At 45.0% G+C, this 17660-nt stretch overlaps 1 protein-coding gene across 3 annotated transcripts in view; it reads right to left on the bottom strand.

Moving 5' to 3' along the window:
- The window catches only part of LOC139050481 (TNF receptor-associated factor 6-B-like), a 43209-nt gene extending 35341 nt beyond the window's left edge, over nt 1-7868 (bottom strand). Inside the window, exons 1-2 of one of the 3 annotated variants that reach the window (XM_070526912.1) lie at nt 7437-7868; nt 1629-2764 (exon numbers count right to left, since the gene is read on the bottom strand). In XM_070526912.1, coding sequence (XP_070383013.1) covers nt 1652-2764; nt 7437-7778 — 1455 coding nt within the window. In that variant the 5' untranslated portion in view covers nt 7779-7868 and the 3' untranslated portion in view covers nt 1629-1651. Of the gene's footprint in view, nt 1-1628; nt 2765-7436 lie in introns of those variants that run through there. The other 2 variants (XM_070526911.1, XM_070526913.1) reach the window with 2 other exon arrangements.
- Between the last annotated feature and the right edge of the window lie 9792 nt (nt 7869-17660).

Below are 17660 nucleotides of genomic sequence, written 5' to 3'. Positions count from 1 at the left end.
GCTTCTGTCTGCACTATGGTCAACATCTTAAAACAACATTATTTAGTGCCCGTGTGACAGGAAGCTCGAAGGCATAACATAAGATAGAATATGTTAAAATGGAAAATAATACGAAGATTCTATGCAAAATTGCTTAAACACTTCTTTTTTTTTCCATTTCAGATCAAATGTTGGAATGAAGAACGCGGCTGCGACGTGGTTTTGCCTGCATCAGAGTTGAACAAGCATTTTTGCAATTACTGTGAGCACCACTCTACGTCGTGCCCTAAATGTTCAGAGCTCGTGCTGCGTAGTGATGTGTCCGCGCATTTACAGAGCAAATGCCGAGACTATGCGGTGTCTCCGACGTCCGGTGCTGTAGAAAAGTCGCACATTGACGAAAAAGCAGTGATGATGGCTCTGAATGAAAGCTTAGACGTCGGAGTAGTTGAAATAAAGCACAGGCTAGACGAAGTTATTAGTGGTCACATTGTCCAAAATGACCGGCTAAATGAGATTTCACATTGCATGAACACGGTCAAAGAAGCACTGCTACAAAGGCCAAGAGTCAGTACTACGTTGGATCACCTTACTTCACAATCAACAGCTACGTTATCTTCAGTTAGAGAAGTCGAGGAAAGATTGATTGACCACAGCGAAGAGACACGTGTGCTTGCAGGAACCTTAACGGATTCAATAAAAGAGCTGAAGGAAGTGTTGCAGGACACCACAAGGACATCCTCCCTGAATTGCGTAGGTAGTGTTGCTGGTATTGGTGGAGCGAAGTACCCTGAGAAGAATGGACAGGGCACATTGAATAAAGAACTGGCCTTACACACAATAAGCATTAAGCGATATGAGTATTTTGTTAAGGGATACGAAGCAATGAAAAACAGCGCAAAAGCTAAAGGCTTTCATCGTTGCTCGGAAGAAACAATATACCTATCTGGCTATCACGTGTCGCCAGGAGTGTACTTCAAAGAAGCGGGAGATCAGGTGTTTCTGTATCCTTGGTTTGAGCTGCACAAGGGTGTGATCGACGAATTTCTTCAGTGGCCTTTCAATCAGGACATTCGGGTGACCATGAAACATCCATGCCAAAGCGAACAGTGCCAGAAGGTGTGGAACACTAGCGGTGAAATTGAGTTCTGTGGAAGACCCGGAGAAACAGACAACAATGGCTTTTACCCCCAATGTGTTTCATTTAGCCTAATTTATCTTGAACGTGAAGGGTACGTCAGGGAGGACAAGCTTCACGTAGTGTGGGAGCTTCTTCCGAAGCCCGTAGCAGAATAAATTAGAAGTTTACGTATTTAATTGAGTACGCATGCCGTTTTATTTCCTGGAAACAAATTTCGGTCTTCCAGATGCCTACGTTGAAAGGAAAATAAAGCTTCGTTCTTTTTTCAATAATTTTTCAATGTGTACTTTCCCCGACATCGCTTTTGTGAGTTTATAAACTTTCCAAAGAACCAAAGGAGAATGGTCCTTTGAGAACAGTTCCTGTGTAGGTGACTCGCAGACAGAGAGAAATACCAAGAATTCATCATGTTGGATATTTGCTGTTATATATATATATATATATATATATATATATATATATATATATATATATATATTTAACAGCAAATATCCAACATGTTGAACTCAATTAAATACGTAAAATTCTAATTTATTCTGCTACGGGCTTCGGAAGAAGCTCCCACACTACGTGAAGCTTGTCCTCCCTGACGTACCCTTCACGTTCAAGATAAATTAGGCTAAATGAAACACATTGGGGGTAAAAGCCATTGTTGTCTGTTTCTCCGGGTCTTCCACAGAACTCAATTTCACCGCTAGTGTTCCACACCTTCTGGCACTGTTCGCTTTGGCATGGATGTTTCACGGTCACCCGAATGTCCTGATTGAAAGGCCACTGAAGAAATTCGTCGATCACACCCTTGTGCAGCTCAAACCAAGGATACAGAAACACCTGATCTCCCGCTTCTTTGAAGTACACTCCTGGCGACACGTGATAGCCAGATAAGTATATTGTTTCTTCCGAGCAACGATGAAAGCCTTTAGCTTTTGCGCTGTTTTTCATTGCTTCGTATCCCTTAACAAAATACTCATACCGCTTAATGCTTATTGTGTGTAAGGCCAGTTCTTTATTCAATGTGCCCTGTCCATTCTTCTCAGGGTACTTCGCTCCACCAATACCAGCAACACTACCTACGCAATTCAGGGAGGATGTCCTTGTGGTGTCCTGCAACACTTCCTTCAGCTCTTTTATTGAATCCGTTAAGGTTCCTGCAAGCACACGTGTCTCTTCGCTGTGGTCAATCAATCTTTCCTCGACTTCTCTAACTGAAGATAACGTAGCTGTTGATTGTGAAGTAAGGTGATCCAACGTAGTACTGACTCTTGGCCTTTGTAGCAGTGCTTCTTTGACCGTGTTCATGCAATGTGAAATCTCATTTAGCCGGTCATTTTGGACAATGTGACCACTAATAACTTCGTCTAGCCTGTGCTTTATTTCAACTACTCCGACGTCTAAGCTTTCATTCAGAGCCATCATCACTGCTTTTTCGTCAATGTGCGACTTTTCTACAGCACCGGATGTCGGAGACACCGCATAGTCTCGGCATTTGCTCTGTAAATGCGCGGACACATCACTACGCAGCACGAGCTCTGAACATTTACGGCACGACGTAGAGTGGTGCTCACAGTAATTGCAAAAATGCTTGTTCAACTCTGATGCAGGCAAAACCACGTCGCAGCCGCGTTCTTCATTCCAACATTTAATCTGAAATGGAAAAAAAAGAAGTGTTTAAGCAATTTTGCATAGAATCTTCGTATTATTTTCCATTTTAACATATTCTATCTTATTTTATGCCTTCGAGCTTCCTGTCACACGGGCACTAAATAATGTTATTTTAAGATGTTGACCATAGTGCAGACAGAAGCTATTCAGAAGAAAAAAGAAAGGCGGCAGCGACAAGCTCATTTGAGTGCGACATTACAGGAACTATTGCTGTTTGGCTTAAAGTAGGATTATCACTAATCGTGTGAATTTTGAGGAGCGAAACGCCGACGCCCCTTGTATCATGTGTGCAAACTGGTGGTATTTGCATTGCGAAGGATAGTGGTTGTTGAAGGTGAAATATCTTAGTACGTTGAGGTAACTTGTTTGCTCCGATTGGGTGGCGTTGCGTTCACGTTCAGCAATCCGTTTTCGTACCGGTAGGGCACTGAAACCCTCCGGCTTCTCAGCCGCTTAACGACAAGGAGCGGTTTGGTATAGTTACGTATGCGCTCCTCGAACTCGGCTGGGGTGAGAAGTGTCTTGAGAAGAAACGCTTTTTTGCGGAAAATGCTTATGTAGAGAGATGTGTAAACTATGAAGTTACCAGTGTGCACGGAATAAATATTTTATTTCAAAGAATTATACTCAAACAGCGCTACTGACGCAAGGCCGCACAGATAGACAAATACCCCAGAACAGAAGCGGGATGTCAATGGAATTGTCATTTGAACAACTCTAGCCTTTATATAAATCCATCCCTCTATTTAGCTGCGTATACAAAAGCATCTACATGGCAGTCATTCTTCATGAAGCAAAAAAGTATATTTCTTTTTCTGGTTCCACCAAAGACATCATACTTTCGCAGCTACAGTCAACGTTTCAATTATAAATAATGTCTGCATTTTTTATCTCTCTTTAGTTTTGAGTTTCCCTGAAAATATCGCCTCCTAAACCATGGGAGTGCATGCGCACTTATTCTAATGGGCTCGCTAAATACGTCTGATGACCATTCTTCACGATATTGCAGAACTGACCTACGCGATCATTGGAACACTGTTCCGTTTGTCTTATAGATAACTAAGCACAGCTATGCGGTATCTGTGAAATTACATTGCGCGTACGGTCTGTAAACTTTGTTTTACAATTGGTGGTGCACTAGGTCCGATCGTATGACTTCATTCGATTGCACATGGTACACAGCTTGCAAGTGCCACTGAAAAGGAAATTCTCATTATGCCGGCTGAACACTTTCCTCAAGTTGTGCGATAACATCCATGCGCTGGTCTCTTGTGCTTTTCTGCGCGTGATGGCCCGCAACCTATGCCTTTTTCTTTTTGCTGGATGGTTTCACATACCGAAATGATAAGACAACGGGGAAAGGCGTTACCGATAACCATGCTGTCAAATTTGAAAATATAAAGCATTGCTCGATCCGATGGTCGCATGGGTGCTTAAATACATCCCTTATACACGTCGCCGCTATGAACATCATAATCAGTGCACAGTGTGTTCTGTTAAAATAAATACCGGCGACGACAGTATACCGACACGGACAAGCCCAAACGTTGAACAGAATTTCATTTCGGTCAGAGGCGTAAATGTAAGGAGTCTACTCGACATTCGCAATGAAGCAACAACGGTATGTTCATCTGATTTCAATGGCTTTCTTTTAGGTTGTTATTTCATTGCACAGGAGCGGTGAACTCCTTTGAATAATGCCTCTGACTCAAAAAAATTTTTGCTGAAAGTCTGTGCTTGGTCCGTGTCGATATCCTCTCGTGATACAGCTCCGCACACACTGCATCGAGGAGCTTCCCAGCATCGTGTTTCAAATTCGATGTTATCTAATGTCTGTCAAATGAGACTGGAGAAGTGCATTCTCACGGCGGTTGAAACGTCTCTATATGCAGATGACATCTGCATATGGTGCTGTGGTCGCAACAGATGCGTCCTACGAGCAAGTTTGCAGAAAGCTATCAATTCCATTAAAACATTGCTATTCGCGCAACGTCTAAATATGCCACCAGAAAAGTGGGCCGCCGTTGCTTCCACTAGGCATGATGTCTTGCGCTGTCCGATGCAGTACCTCTCAAATTTCTGGGCGTGACAATCGACAGGCTATTAACGTGCACACCGCATATTCGAATGCTGAGATCAAAAATTGGGTGATACGTGAGCACATTCCGCATCCTATCACGCAACGCTGGGGGCAACTCTGTAAATTCTCTGCCACGCATGTACATGGCTCTCTGTGAAGGTTTCCTGCGATACAGCCTAGCTGTGCTACAAGGCATTGCCTGAACCGACATAAAGGCGCTCACTGGGGCGCAAGCAAAAGTCCTGAGAGTGTGCACTGGCCTGCCGAAAAACACTTCAATTGCAGGAATTAGCCGCACAGCGAACTAGCCATGGATGTGGTTCATAATTGTGGAGGCTGTTGGACGCGGCGTCACTTTAATTCCGGCTGCAGAGTTCTACTTTAGTCTTTAGATTTGTCCTGTTGCAGTGTCCTGTTGCTCTCCTTTCCTCTTTCATTTTTCCTCCCCTCCTTCCTATCTTCTATTTCTGTGTTGCTGTCACCTCCCTTCAGAAGAGTAGGCAGGCGTTGTGCCCCTTCCGGTGGCAGTTGCCAGCCTGCTCCTCACTTACCCTTTCCTAATACCTGTGTATATGTGTATATGTGTTCAAAACAAATAATAATAATTGCTGAAAGTAGGCGCTTATCGGTTCCAGTGCTTCTGCAACAGGAGTTTCTTCGACTACACATGCGCTTTGCTGGTTATCAGCTGGTTATCACCGGGTTATCAGCTTGCTTCAGACAGCTGTCCTGTGGTGCCGAGCTTGTTCCCGCTGAATTATCAAAGCCCTTCTATGCCGACGGAACCAACGTGTAAAAGTCCTTCGAGGTCCACTGTCACTTTCGTGCTGGGGTTCAAGAGCGAGATAAATACTCCTGCTCCATCGGCGACACATTTGATATAGAGATCGGTAACATCAGCTACACGGCTCACCGTCATATTTGCATTAATGGCTCCGTTACGCCTACATCATCTCCCATTGGTGCGCGAATTCCCCTCGTGTGTTACCAAATTATCCCACTATCAGTCACCGCCCTTTAGCTACAGCCACTGAACCAGGCACAATGCGGGACGCTTTTATTTGCGTCATAGAGCAGCCAGATTAAATCTACGGCAACGTTGGCCGACTCAGGAGCGGCCCTGCGGTCCCTGTATTCGCCACGCATGCAGAAACACCTCGTAATGGAGATGAGGCACCCAATCATTAAAACTTGATAACTTCATCACATTGCTGCGCTGCCCTGGTTACCTTCCCACTGCGGAATAGAAGGCAGCGTCCAGGCTGACCCTGCTGCCAAAGGTGGACAGGACCACTTCGAGAGAAATGGTCCAGATATCTTTCTCGAGAAAAGACGTCGCGATAGTGGTATCGGCACACGCTTGGCGTCTCCAACTAGCTCTCTGGACAGATGAAAGCAACCAGTACGGAGAATAATTTAGAAGGCCTTGGTACCGTTAATGTGCACTTGCTCCAATTGAAACGCAGCCACCACTGCAGCAAAGCCACTAAGCAACCACGGCGGGTGGTCAGCGGTAGTGCGGCTGCCGGCGACGCCAGAGCGTAGCCATTGCGACCACGCCTCTGCTACCAATTGGCCACATCACTGCGTGACTTCTGCAAATCACAAAATTGGTTCCTGGAGTCAACCTCGGTGCGGCACGGAGAATTCCCGATTGGCGAGTGAAGCCGGCCGGTTCGCCGCAAACAGGTTGCGGTGAGTTGCCGTGTCGTTAACGTGGACGAACATTAATAACACTCGCGTTCCGCGATAAACTTGTAGACGCACACGCATGTCATTGAGCGCTTCGTTATCAAAGCTTCTGCTCACGATTAAGTATAGGACGGAAGAGGTATTCTCCGCGATACTGATTTGGAAGGCATTGCGAGTCGAACGCAGAGGGAGAAAAGCCAGAGAAGCCGACAGCCGCACGCTCCTTGCATCGCTCTTGAAATGTTGAGCACTGTACTTGTATATGGCTTATTAGAGAATAACAGTAAATATTTCAGTCCACTTTGCAAATCAGTATGTCTGTTGATTAACACACGCAACATAGCCTATTTCCCCTTGAAAGGCCAGTTTCAGATGAAAGGTCGGAGAACAAGACAGACGAGAAAGAGCATAAGAAAACTGTAACATGCCTGCATTAATGTAGACGATGAAAACGATAGTAATTCACCCTATGCCGCACTAACGGACGCGAGTAAGCATCCGCGAATAGAAGGGCAGTTCCTAAATCAATAGCGCTGCCGCATATTCGCTGCTTGATACCTTCAGCATATCTGATTGCGCACGAGTTCCCATAGCTTTCAGTCAGTAGAAGGCAAAACTTAGAATTATAGCGATATAAAAGTCGAATAATATACATACAGACAAGAGTGTAAAACTATTTGGTTCTCCTTATGGTTTCTCGCCTATGTAATATTTCCATATTTGCTTTCATCTAGCTTACACGTCATTTATCCGCTCTAACAACAAATGACCCCTATTTATAACATAGCATGCCCATTTCACTTTCTAAATACTTCCGATGCATTTTGCTAAAATGTCCTGGATAACACTGACACACGAATTCGTTCACTCGTGCTCGCTTACCTTGCGCCTCAGCAGGTTCTCCAACGGAAAGTCTCTCCACTCAGCGTCCTCTGGAAGAAACTGGTCACCGTCGAGTAGACAGGCGTGTCCGTCGTCGAGTACGCACTGCTCGTAGCAGCGTTTGCACAGCACGTCTCGACAGGGCAGAAAAGCGGTCTTTCTGGGCAGCACACCACATGCGCCACATATTCTGTGAGCAGGAACAGGCTCGACGAAATGCAAAGGTCTCCAGTCCAGTTCCTCGGTAAAACCGCACAGCGTGTACAGCTTGCCTTGAGAAGCCATGACGGACGGCGCATACGTCAACTGCGAAACGCCGTGCCAACGATTCTGCGGAAACATGGATGCGTTGCCAGCGCGCTATGTCCTCTCAGCTGTTGCCAAGGCTACAATCACTCCGATAATGCTGTGGCTAGTTCTTGACTACTAAGGGCGCCGCTCACGAACTAAAGATGTAACAGTGTGGCATTTATCTACTCGCCTAGGTGCGTAAAAGTTGCTGCCGACATTTTTATCGCCTTTTTCGGATTGGCGATTTGTAAAGGTCGCGAACCTTGAAACTAAAGGCCGTGCAAACAATTTACTGGCACATCAAGGGGACCCTACGATGGAAGCGCGACTAACTGCGAAATGAAGAAAGAATTGGAGGAATAAAATCTTGTAAAGACCGTCTGGATGTTTTTAAACAGGAGCTTCCCGTCCAAACAAGCTCTGCCATTCCTCACTGTGGCTACTGGATGTTGCTGCTCACTTCGGAATAGTTCAACCCTTAATATCAAATTAAAATATTTGCCCATTGTGCGATCGAAGCACTGAATCCAAGTAAAACGGCCTAACGTTCTATTAACTAGGCCGTAACAAACATTTCCTTTGAAAGTACAACCTGGCACAACCGTTTCGCCAAATGGCAGCTCGATCACCGCTTGTGTGTCGTTGCTAAGGACGGGTGCGTGACGGCACATTCCCGCTCCACTATTTCCTTGCCGCCAACAACGCAATAACGAACCGGGCAAATTTTTATAATTCAAACAACAGCTTGAAGGAAGCTTCGATTCACTTTCACTCCTGCCCCACGGGTCATGCGGGCAAGCTTAACCCTTTGCTTCACAATTTTTTGTTTCCTCAAAATATTTTTGATGGAGTTGTGACAAGAATAACAGTAGCAGTACTGCCATGGAAACTAACTTTAGCGAATTTCTCTTGTTTGAATGTGCAGAAAAAGCGTGTGTTGCACATTTGCAACAACGTGCAAGTAAAGAAGTAGTTGAAGGTGAAAGACAGACGTAGTGCGATTCATACTCGGATGTTTATTTGCACGTGATAATCATTGGTGCACCTATGATTTAGTGTGAAACAAAAAGAAGCAATTGTACTTGCTTGTGCACCACAGGTGGTTCCTACACTTCGTGCAGTACGTGGTGCAGATTCCCGTGCAGCCAGGAAACAATGCAGTGTTCTCGCGTTATTGTCAAAATTTAGCACATAGAAGCACAGACGTCAGGCTTTGCCCGTGACGACGCGACACGGCAGCGTGCAGGTGCACCGCATCCTTTTGAAAAAAAAAAATCGACCAGAACAGATTTTGCACGCATATTGAATCCAAACGAATTGACACTCGTGGTTGTCGTCACTCCAGGAATGGTCGCTGCCTTCACTATCAGGAGGAATTGCTGAGCCATCAATGCGTTTAGAAGCCATTTCACTTTTCCAAAGAAAATAAACCATGTACACGCTGTTGCATTTGCGCAACATAGCAAGGTTCGGTCGCCGGGAACAAAATATTTCGAGATAGGAATGTTTTTTTTTTTAATTTACAGAGTCAGGAGGATGTGGAGCTTAGCGTAAGTATTTTTGGGGGGCTTTGGCTTATGGAGAAATCCATCTACAAGGGGCAAAACTTAACCATATCACTGCTCGTGGGAGCGCGCAGCCTCCACCACGCTTGTTTTGGTAGAATGTGTGAAGGATGAGCACAGATGGCAGCACAAAGGGGCCCGTTTTTTAGACGAATGTTGCGGAAATGCAACAACGCGTACAGGCAGCTTTAAAAAGACTTTGCTTCTGGGTTTAACACCGTTCATCGGAATGTTGCGCAAATGCAACAAGGTGCAGTAAAGGGTTAAGTGCGCTTTGGCGAGCGCGTTTAGCCGCCAGTGTCATTCGCCGTCTGCCGCACGGGAACGCTTAGGGACAACGAGTGCGTAGCGCACTCGTCCTCGAGGGTGCTTGGCGAACATACTTCGCGGCGGCGAAGTGTTTATCCACGTTAGCAACTAGCAAAAAATAAAGTAAGATTGAAAGTATATTCAAAAGCAGTCTTCAAGAACTTTTTTCAATGGCTAACGTTACAAGATAATAAAATGTGCCACACTGCAAAAAAGCAGTAAAAAAGAAAATGAAGAAAGAAAGAAAGGAAAAGAAAGAAAAGACAGCAGAAAACTGCGCCACGACGGGTGATGGCCACACATTTGTTTGGCGAAACGCGTCAATGGCACTGGCATCGGACAAGTCCCTGTCGCTGTCGTCTTTTCTTTGTGAATGGAGTTTCTACGAATACCAAACGGTTTTTGTGCACACATATTTAAGTTCACAAACCTGTGCTTTGCCTTCTGACTGTTCATCGGCAACCAATGTGAAAGTGCACTTTTCTTTCTCGGGTAGCAGCGCGCTGAAGTGCGCTTGCTCAAACGGCACTTTGCCTTCGTGGCAGGAGCACTATATTCCAAGCTTGACATTTGATGCGCACGATTTCCTTTATTTAGGAAATGGCAAGATATATTGACAATCCTTATGGAAGTACTGCTGCGGCAATAAAAAAATCAAATGCTAGTTGTTTTCTTTGCTCTATTTGAAATGCCTCTTGCCTGTGCGTTAGACAAGTGGCTACAGCACTGGGCTGCTGAGCTCGAGCTGGCGGGTTCGATCTAGGCCATGGCTGCTGAATTTTAATGGGGGTGAAATGCGAAACGTCTGTGTATCCGGCACTGCTTGCTCGTTAAAGCAATACCGCTGGTCGAAATCCTTCCGTATTTCGCATACACCGAATGCCTCATTAGGACATCAAGACTTCGGCACATTACACCCCGGAATGTTTGTTTATAGTGATTGCAGTAATTCTACTTCAAGTATCCCAGACGTGTCTTCTGAGAATCTCAGATATTGTTCTGAAAATTCGTCTCATTTCACTAGTCCTAAAACTGATTTCTCCAAATATTTCGCACAGAAAAACACCTCCGCCAATCCACTCCTGTGAAGCTGGCTGTTCAGCGAATCTGTAGATGCGTTGCGCCTAATGTTGGGCAACTTGAAAAAGAAACTCTCATCCCAGGATGTGCGCCCATTACGCACATTGCTCTTCACAGCGATATATTACACAAACACACGTTTCAATGCAGTTTACAAAAGCTTCACTTTATTTATTATTTTAAGGTTACAGGAACAACTACTTTGTGGTCACTGTGATACAGAAATATGATTTCCGTTCTTACGCGAAAAATGTTTTTCTCCACAGGTAAATAGATAACCCCGGAAGAAGTAAAGAAAGCCTTGGGAGATATGCAAAGGGGAAAGGCAGCTGGGGAGGATCAGGTAACAGCAGATTTGTTGAAGGATGGGGGACAGATTGTTCTAGAGAAACTGGCCACCCTGTATACGCAATGCCTCATGACCTCGAGCGTACCGGAATCTTGGAAGAACGCTAGCATAATCCTAATCCATAAGAAAGGGGACACCAAAGATTTGAAAAATTATAGACCGATCAGCTTACTGTCCGTTGCCTACAAACTATTTACTAAGGTAATCGCAAATAGAATCAGGAGCACCTTAGACTTCTGTCAAGAAAAGGACCAGGCAGGATTCCGTAAAGGCTACTCAACAATAGATCATATTCACACTATCAATCAGGTGATACAGAAATGTGCGGAATATAACCAACCCTTATATATAGCTTTCATTGATTACGAGAAAGCGTTCGATTCTGTCGAAACCTCAGCAGTCATGGAGGCATTACGGAATGAGGGTGTAGACGAGCCGTATGTAAAAATACTGAAAGATATCTATAGCGGCTCCACAGCCACCGTGGTCCTCCATAAAGCAAGGAACAAAATCCCAATAAAGAAAGGCGTCAGGCAGGGAGATACGATATCCCCAATGCTATTCACAGCGTGCTTACAGGAGGTATTCGGATACCTGGATTGGGAAGAATTGGGGATAAAAGTTAATGGAGAATACCTTAGTAACTTGCCTTGCTTAGTAACTCAGGGGACCAATTGCAATGCATGCTCACTGACCTGGAGAGGCAACGCAGAAGAGTGGGTCTAAAAATTAATCTGCAGAAATCTAAAGTAATGCTTAACAGTCTCGGTAGAGAACAGCAATTTACAATAGGCAGCGAGGCACTGGAAGTCGTAAGGGAATACATCTACTTAGGGCAGGTAGTGACGGCGGATCCAGATCATGAGAAGGAAATAATCAGAAGAATAAGAATGGGCTGGGGAACATTTGGCAGGCATTCTCAGATCATGAACAGCAGGTTGCCATTATCCCTCAAGAGAAAAGTATATAATAGCTGTGTCTTACCAGTACTCACCTACGGGGCAGAAACCTGGAGGCTTACGAAAAGTGTTCTACTCAAATTGAGGACGACGCAACGAGCTATGGAAAGAAGAATGATAGGTGTAACGTTAAGGGATAAGAAAAGAGCAGATTGGGTGAGGGAACAAACGCGAGTTAATGACATCTTAGTTCAAATCAAGAAAAAGAAATGGGCATGGGCAGGACATGTAATGAGGAGGGAAGATAACCGATGGTCATTAAGGGTTACGGACTGGATCCCAACTGAAGGGAAGCGTAGCAGGGGGCGGCAGAAAGTTAGGTGGGCGGAAGAGATTAAGAAGTTTGCAGGCACGGCATGGCCACAATTAGTACATGACCGGGGTTGTTGGAGAAGCATGGGAGAGGCCTTTGCCCTGCAGTGGGCGTAACCAGGCTGATGATGATGATGATGAAATAGATGCATGACGCGTGTATGATAGTTAGTAGAATGGGATCGTTGAAGTATACGAGGCCTAGGTCTTCCAGCAAGCGGGTGAACCATTGCGTTGTTTCCCGTTTCCGGTATACATTATGGTCTCCGATAACGATCACCGGCATGGCTTCGGCATCCGCGCACCTTGATCAATGCGGAAGGATGCACGCCTCGTAATTTATGATGCGGTTTGAGTGCTGTTTTCATTTGGGTGTTTCGTACTGAAACGAAAGCTTTGCTGTTTGTTCGCTTCACGCCCCTGCCTTACAGGGTTATCACCCATTCCACCTCGCCTTGTACAGCAGCTTCCATCGGCACACTGGGCTTTGTGTCGACGTGACGGACGCAGAAAAGTCCCGCGATCCTAGCTAAAAAGAGATTCGCTTTAAATGTATTCCCCGGCAATCGCGATACTCCCTAATGCGAAATGTGAGTGCAGCTCTATACGCGTTGTTATTTCACGTTATGTTGGCTTTCGCGGCCGATCCGTGTAGTGCGGTACGTTGCAAACGGAGCGATGTGTGGCTTGACTGCCTCACTGATCACCCAAGCATCGCTTGGGTGACCGGTAGGCGGGATTTGCAGCAGCCGCCGCCGACAGACGTCGAAGATGCGCGCTACCCTGGCGCCAGCTCGTAGCCATTGTCACCGCTGTGCACCTCTTTTACGACGGCACGCTTTTTTTCTCTCGCTGTCGCCGTACCCTCATCCGCTTTCCGCCTCATGGTACTGCTGTGCCCTTCTCCTCCGCTTTCCACCTCGCGCTCTCACTACTATTTCGACGCGCGCTTCGCTCTACGCTAGCTCTTTCATCCGCTGCGATCGTTTGCTCGGTTACGCCGACACCAACGCACGCTGCACAAGCGGACGTGACGTGCTTGTGACGTACATTGACAGTTTTCTCAAATACGCAAAGCGTGGTGGTGAAAAAAAAGTATTCAAATAATTTTAGTTCATAGCCTTCCTCAACTTCGTCAACAGAACATAAAATTATTCTTCCTAAATACGTACAGGTACTAATTGGACACTTAGGTCTGAAAAAATTGCTTAAAAGTCTCAAATCTTGACAAAGATCCACGAAATCGACACGTTTTCTTTGCAAAGCTACCCTATATTTGTTTGTTGTGATTTTCAGTTGGATTTCCGCAACTCTTTATTACACAAAAATATTTAGGAGAGAGTTTTCGCAAATAACATGCCCAGCATACAAATATCTTACTTTGGCTCACAGTTGTCCAACACTTTGCACTGCGGTATTTCTCGCAATTTTAAAACAAAAACAAAAAACGCATTAGAAATGCCCGCTTTCCGTGGTTCGACTTCCGTCAACATCTCAATCTGAATATAGCTATTGTTTTGGTGAAAATATCAATTCGCGAATTTTTTAACACTTCATTGCAAAGCGCAATGCCTGCCTTTCTCGCGTCAGCCGGCCGACGCGCGTATCTATCTATCTATCTATCTATCTATCTATCTATCTATCTATCTATCTATCTATCTATCTATCTATCTATCTATCTATCTATCTATCTATCTATCTATCTATCTATCTATCTATCTATCTATCTATCTATCTATCTATCTATCTATCTGTCTGTCTGTCTGTCTGTCTGTCTGTCTGTCTATCTGTCTGGCTGTCTGTCTGTCTGTCTGTCTTTCTGTCTGTCTAGTTACACCGACCCACTGACTGGCTACCACTAGCTACCAGCTTGGGTCACTAGGTGCGTGCTCATTCTCATCATGCCTTCGTGATCCTTCAATTGTCGTCATTCCAGTTTCGTCATCTGACTGTCGTCATGCCGTCGTCGTCACAATTTCTACGCTAACCCAATAGCCATCATCATCATCAGCCTGGCTACGCCCACTACAGGGCAAAGGCCTCTCCCATACTTCTTCAACAGCCACGGTCATGTACTAATTGTGGCCATGTCATCCCTGCAAAGTGCTTAATCTCATCCACCCACCTAACTTGTTGCCGCCCCCTGCTACGCTTCCCTTCCCTTGGAATCCAGTCCGTAACCCTTAATGACCATCGGTTATCTTCCCTCCTCATTACATGTACTGCCCATGCCCCCCCCCCCCCATTTCTTTTTCTTGGTTTCAACTAAGATGTCATTAAATCGAGTTTGTTGGCTCACCCAATCTGCTCTTATCCCTTAACGTTACACACATTATTCTTCTTTCCATAGCTCGTTGCGTCGTCCTCAATTTAAGTACAGCCATTTTCGTAAGCCTCCAGGTTTCTGCCCCGTAGGTGAGTACTGGTAAGACACAGCTATTATACACTTTTTTCTTGGGGGACAATGGCAACCTGCTGTTCATGATCTGCGAATGTCTCCCAAACGCACCTAAGCCCATTCTTATTCTTCTGATTATTTCGGTCTCATGATCCGGATCCGCGGTCACTACCTGTCCTAAGTGGATGTATTCCCTTACCACTTCCAGTGCCTCGCTATCTATTGTAAATTGCTGTTCTCTTCCGGGACTGTTAAGCATTACTTTAGTTTTCCGCAGAATAATTTTTAGACCCACTCTTCTGCTTTGCCTCCCCAGGCAAGTGAGCATGCATTGCAATTGGTCCCCTGAGTTACTAAGCAAAGCAATAACATCAGCGAATCGCAAATTACTAATGTATTCTCCATTAACTTTTATCCCCAATTCTTCCCAATCCAGGTCTCTGAATATCTCCTGTAATGACGCTATGAATACGTGAAACACGTATCTCCCTGCCTGACGCCTTTCTTTACTGGGATTTTGTTGCTTTCTTTATGGAGGACTACGGTGGCTGTGGAACCGCTATATATATCTTTCAGTATTTTTACATACGGCTCGTCTACAACCTGATTCCGTAATGCCTCCATGACTGCTGAGGTTTCGACAGAATCAAACGCTTTCTCGTAATCAATGAAAGCTATAAATAAGGGTTGGTTATATTAAGATGGTTATACCTGATTGATAGTGTGAATAAGGTCCATTGTTGAGTAGCCTTTATGGAATCCTGCCTGGTCCTTTGCTTGACAGAAGTCTAAGGTGTTCCTGATTCTATTTGGGATAACCTTAGTAAATAGTTTGTAGGCAACTGACAGTCAGCTGATCGGTCTATAATTTTTCAACTCTTTGGCGTCCCCTATCTTATGGAATAGGATTATGCTAGAATTCTTCCAAAATTCCGGTACACCCGAGGTCGTGAAGCACTGTGTATACAGGGTGGCCAGTTTCTCTAGACCAATCTGCCCACCATCCTTCAACAAATCTGCTATTACCTAATCCTCCCCAGCTGACTTCCCCCTTTGCATAGCTCTCAAGGCTTTCTTTGCTTCTTCCGGCGTTACGCATTCGTCTAGTCTATTCCCTCTTCCATTATCGTCGTGGCTGCCAGTGGTACTGTATAAATCTCTATAGAGCTTCTCAGCCACTTCAACTATCTCATCGACATTAGTAATGATATTGCCGCAGCGGTAGCGTAGGGGTAGAACACCCGCCTCGCGTGCAAGAGGTCCGTGGTTCGAATCCCGGTGCCGCGCAATTTTCCACTGGATTGACAAAGAAATTCGCGTGTTGATAAAATTGCATAAACAGGCCTGGAGTGTGGCCTGATCCCGGTGACCATAACCGGTTATGCATTCCCTCGCCAGAGCAGGATTGGCCACCCTGGTGCAGTACTTGGCCACAACCTCCTATATGAACACAACTATCAAACCCAATTGTCTACGTTGTCTAATAACCTGGCCAACTAGATAAGTTGTCATGATGCCCTGGCGGCCATTGCATCATCTTTCCTGCTTTTTCATCCTACTTTCTTCATTTCGTCTTGGTCACGCAATCACCATCATACAACGTGATACAGCAGTTGTAACGTCATCGCCATCATACATTCATATTCATCCCATTGTCCTGATACCGTCGTTATGCCAACGTCGTCATTGCGCCCTCGACATATCGTCGTCGCGCCTCCGTTGCCGTACCTTCTTAGTCACGCCATCACGGTCCTTCTACCATATTCGCCCCAACTTCGGCATCCAACTCTCGTCATGCCGTGGTCCATCCCTTCCTTCGTCGTATTCGTCATCACATTGTGCTCATACCTTTTCCATGACGTTGCTGTCATCGCGTCCTCGTCGTACTTTCGTAGCTATTCGCTCGCCGTATTGCATCCATTGCCCTACCTTTGTCGTGATGCCATTGTGGTCCTTCTAAATCCATCACTCCAACTTCGACGCCCAACTGTCGGTGTGCCGTTTTGTCAAGTGCCGCCATTTATCAAGTGTTTATATAATTTTAAACGGAACCTCAATGCGAAGCGGACGGCAAAAATTCAAATGCAGCACCCATTTATTCGTTAAAAAAATAAAAGACTAAGAATTCTTTTAGCAGACACTATATTTTACATTTCATGAACATTGGCAATATTGTTCCACCTAAAGTGTACAATCTAAACGATTTACTCACTAATGTGTGAAAACCATTGCAAATGACGCGAAGTGGAAATCGAACATACTGACACATTGTAGATCTTGAAGTCACGAAAAATAGTGCTTGATAGTACCCAGAAAGGCAGTAAGACTGGAGCACAGGGAATGCGACGAGCTCGACAGTCGATAACCTAAAATGTGATCTACGGGTCAAACGCATATCATAATAGTGCGAATCATTGTTTGGCTCATTGTCAGCGCTTTACGGTAGGTATGCACTTTCCTGTCGCGCCTGGCGTCAAGTAAAATAAAATTATGTCTGACCGATGTGGGAATCAAACCTTTGATATCGAACACGGCAGCTCCTAACTCTCATAACTCTCATAATTTGGCCACAATCGCTCTTTGAGGCTGTTCTTGTTGTCTTCATTTGTTTTGCTGTTGCCGGTCACAGCGAAACACTTAGGAACCAAAAACAAAACGCATGATTTACAGCAAAAAAATTAAATCTGTTGACGGCTTCAACTCTCAGCAGGGCTGATTCATGCTCACGAAACTTTGGGCGAAAAGCGGTCCACAACCAATCGTCACTGATACCACAAGGCCTGTTATGGGAGCTGCGATTGAAACGTGACTAGATGATGAGGGAACAATAACAATAAAGAACGACTGCCTTTTGATATAAAACAAGACCCAACTTGAATTTATTCAGCGAAAGTCAAATCTGCATTGAATTTTATATGATGCGACATAGAAAGAAATTTTTTTTTAACTTTATAAGTAAAA

Source organism: Dermacentor albipictus, chromosome 10, assembly GCF_038994185.2.
Source record: "Dermacentor albipictus isolate Rhodes 1998 colony chromosome 10, USDA_Dalb.pri_finalv2, whole genome shotgun sequence".
NCBI lineage: Eukaryota > Metazoa > Arthropoda > Arachnida > Ixodida > Ixodidae > Dermacentor > Dermacentor albipictus.
Note: the sequence above shows the minus strand (reverse complement) of the source record. Positions and strands in the feature narration are given on the sequence as shown.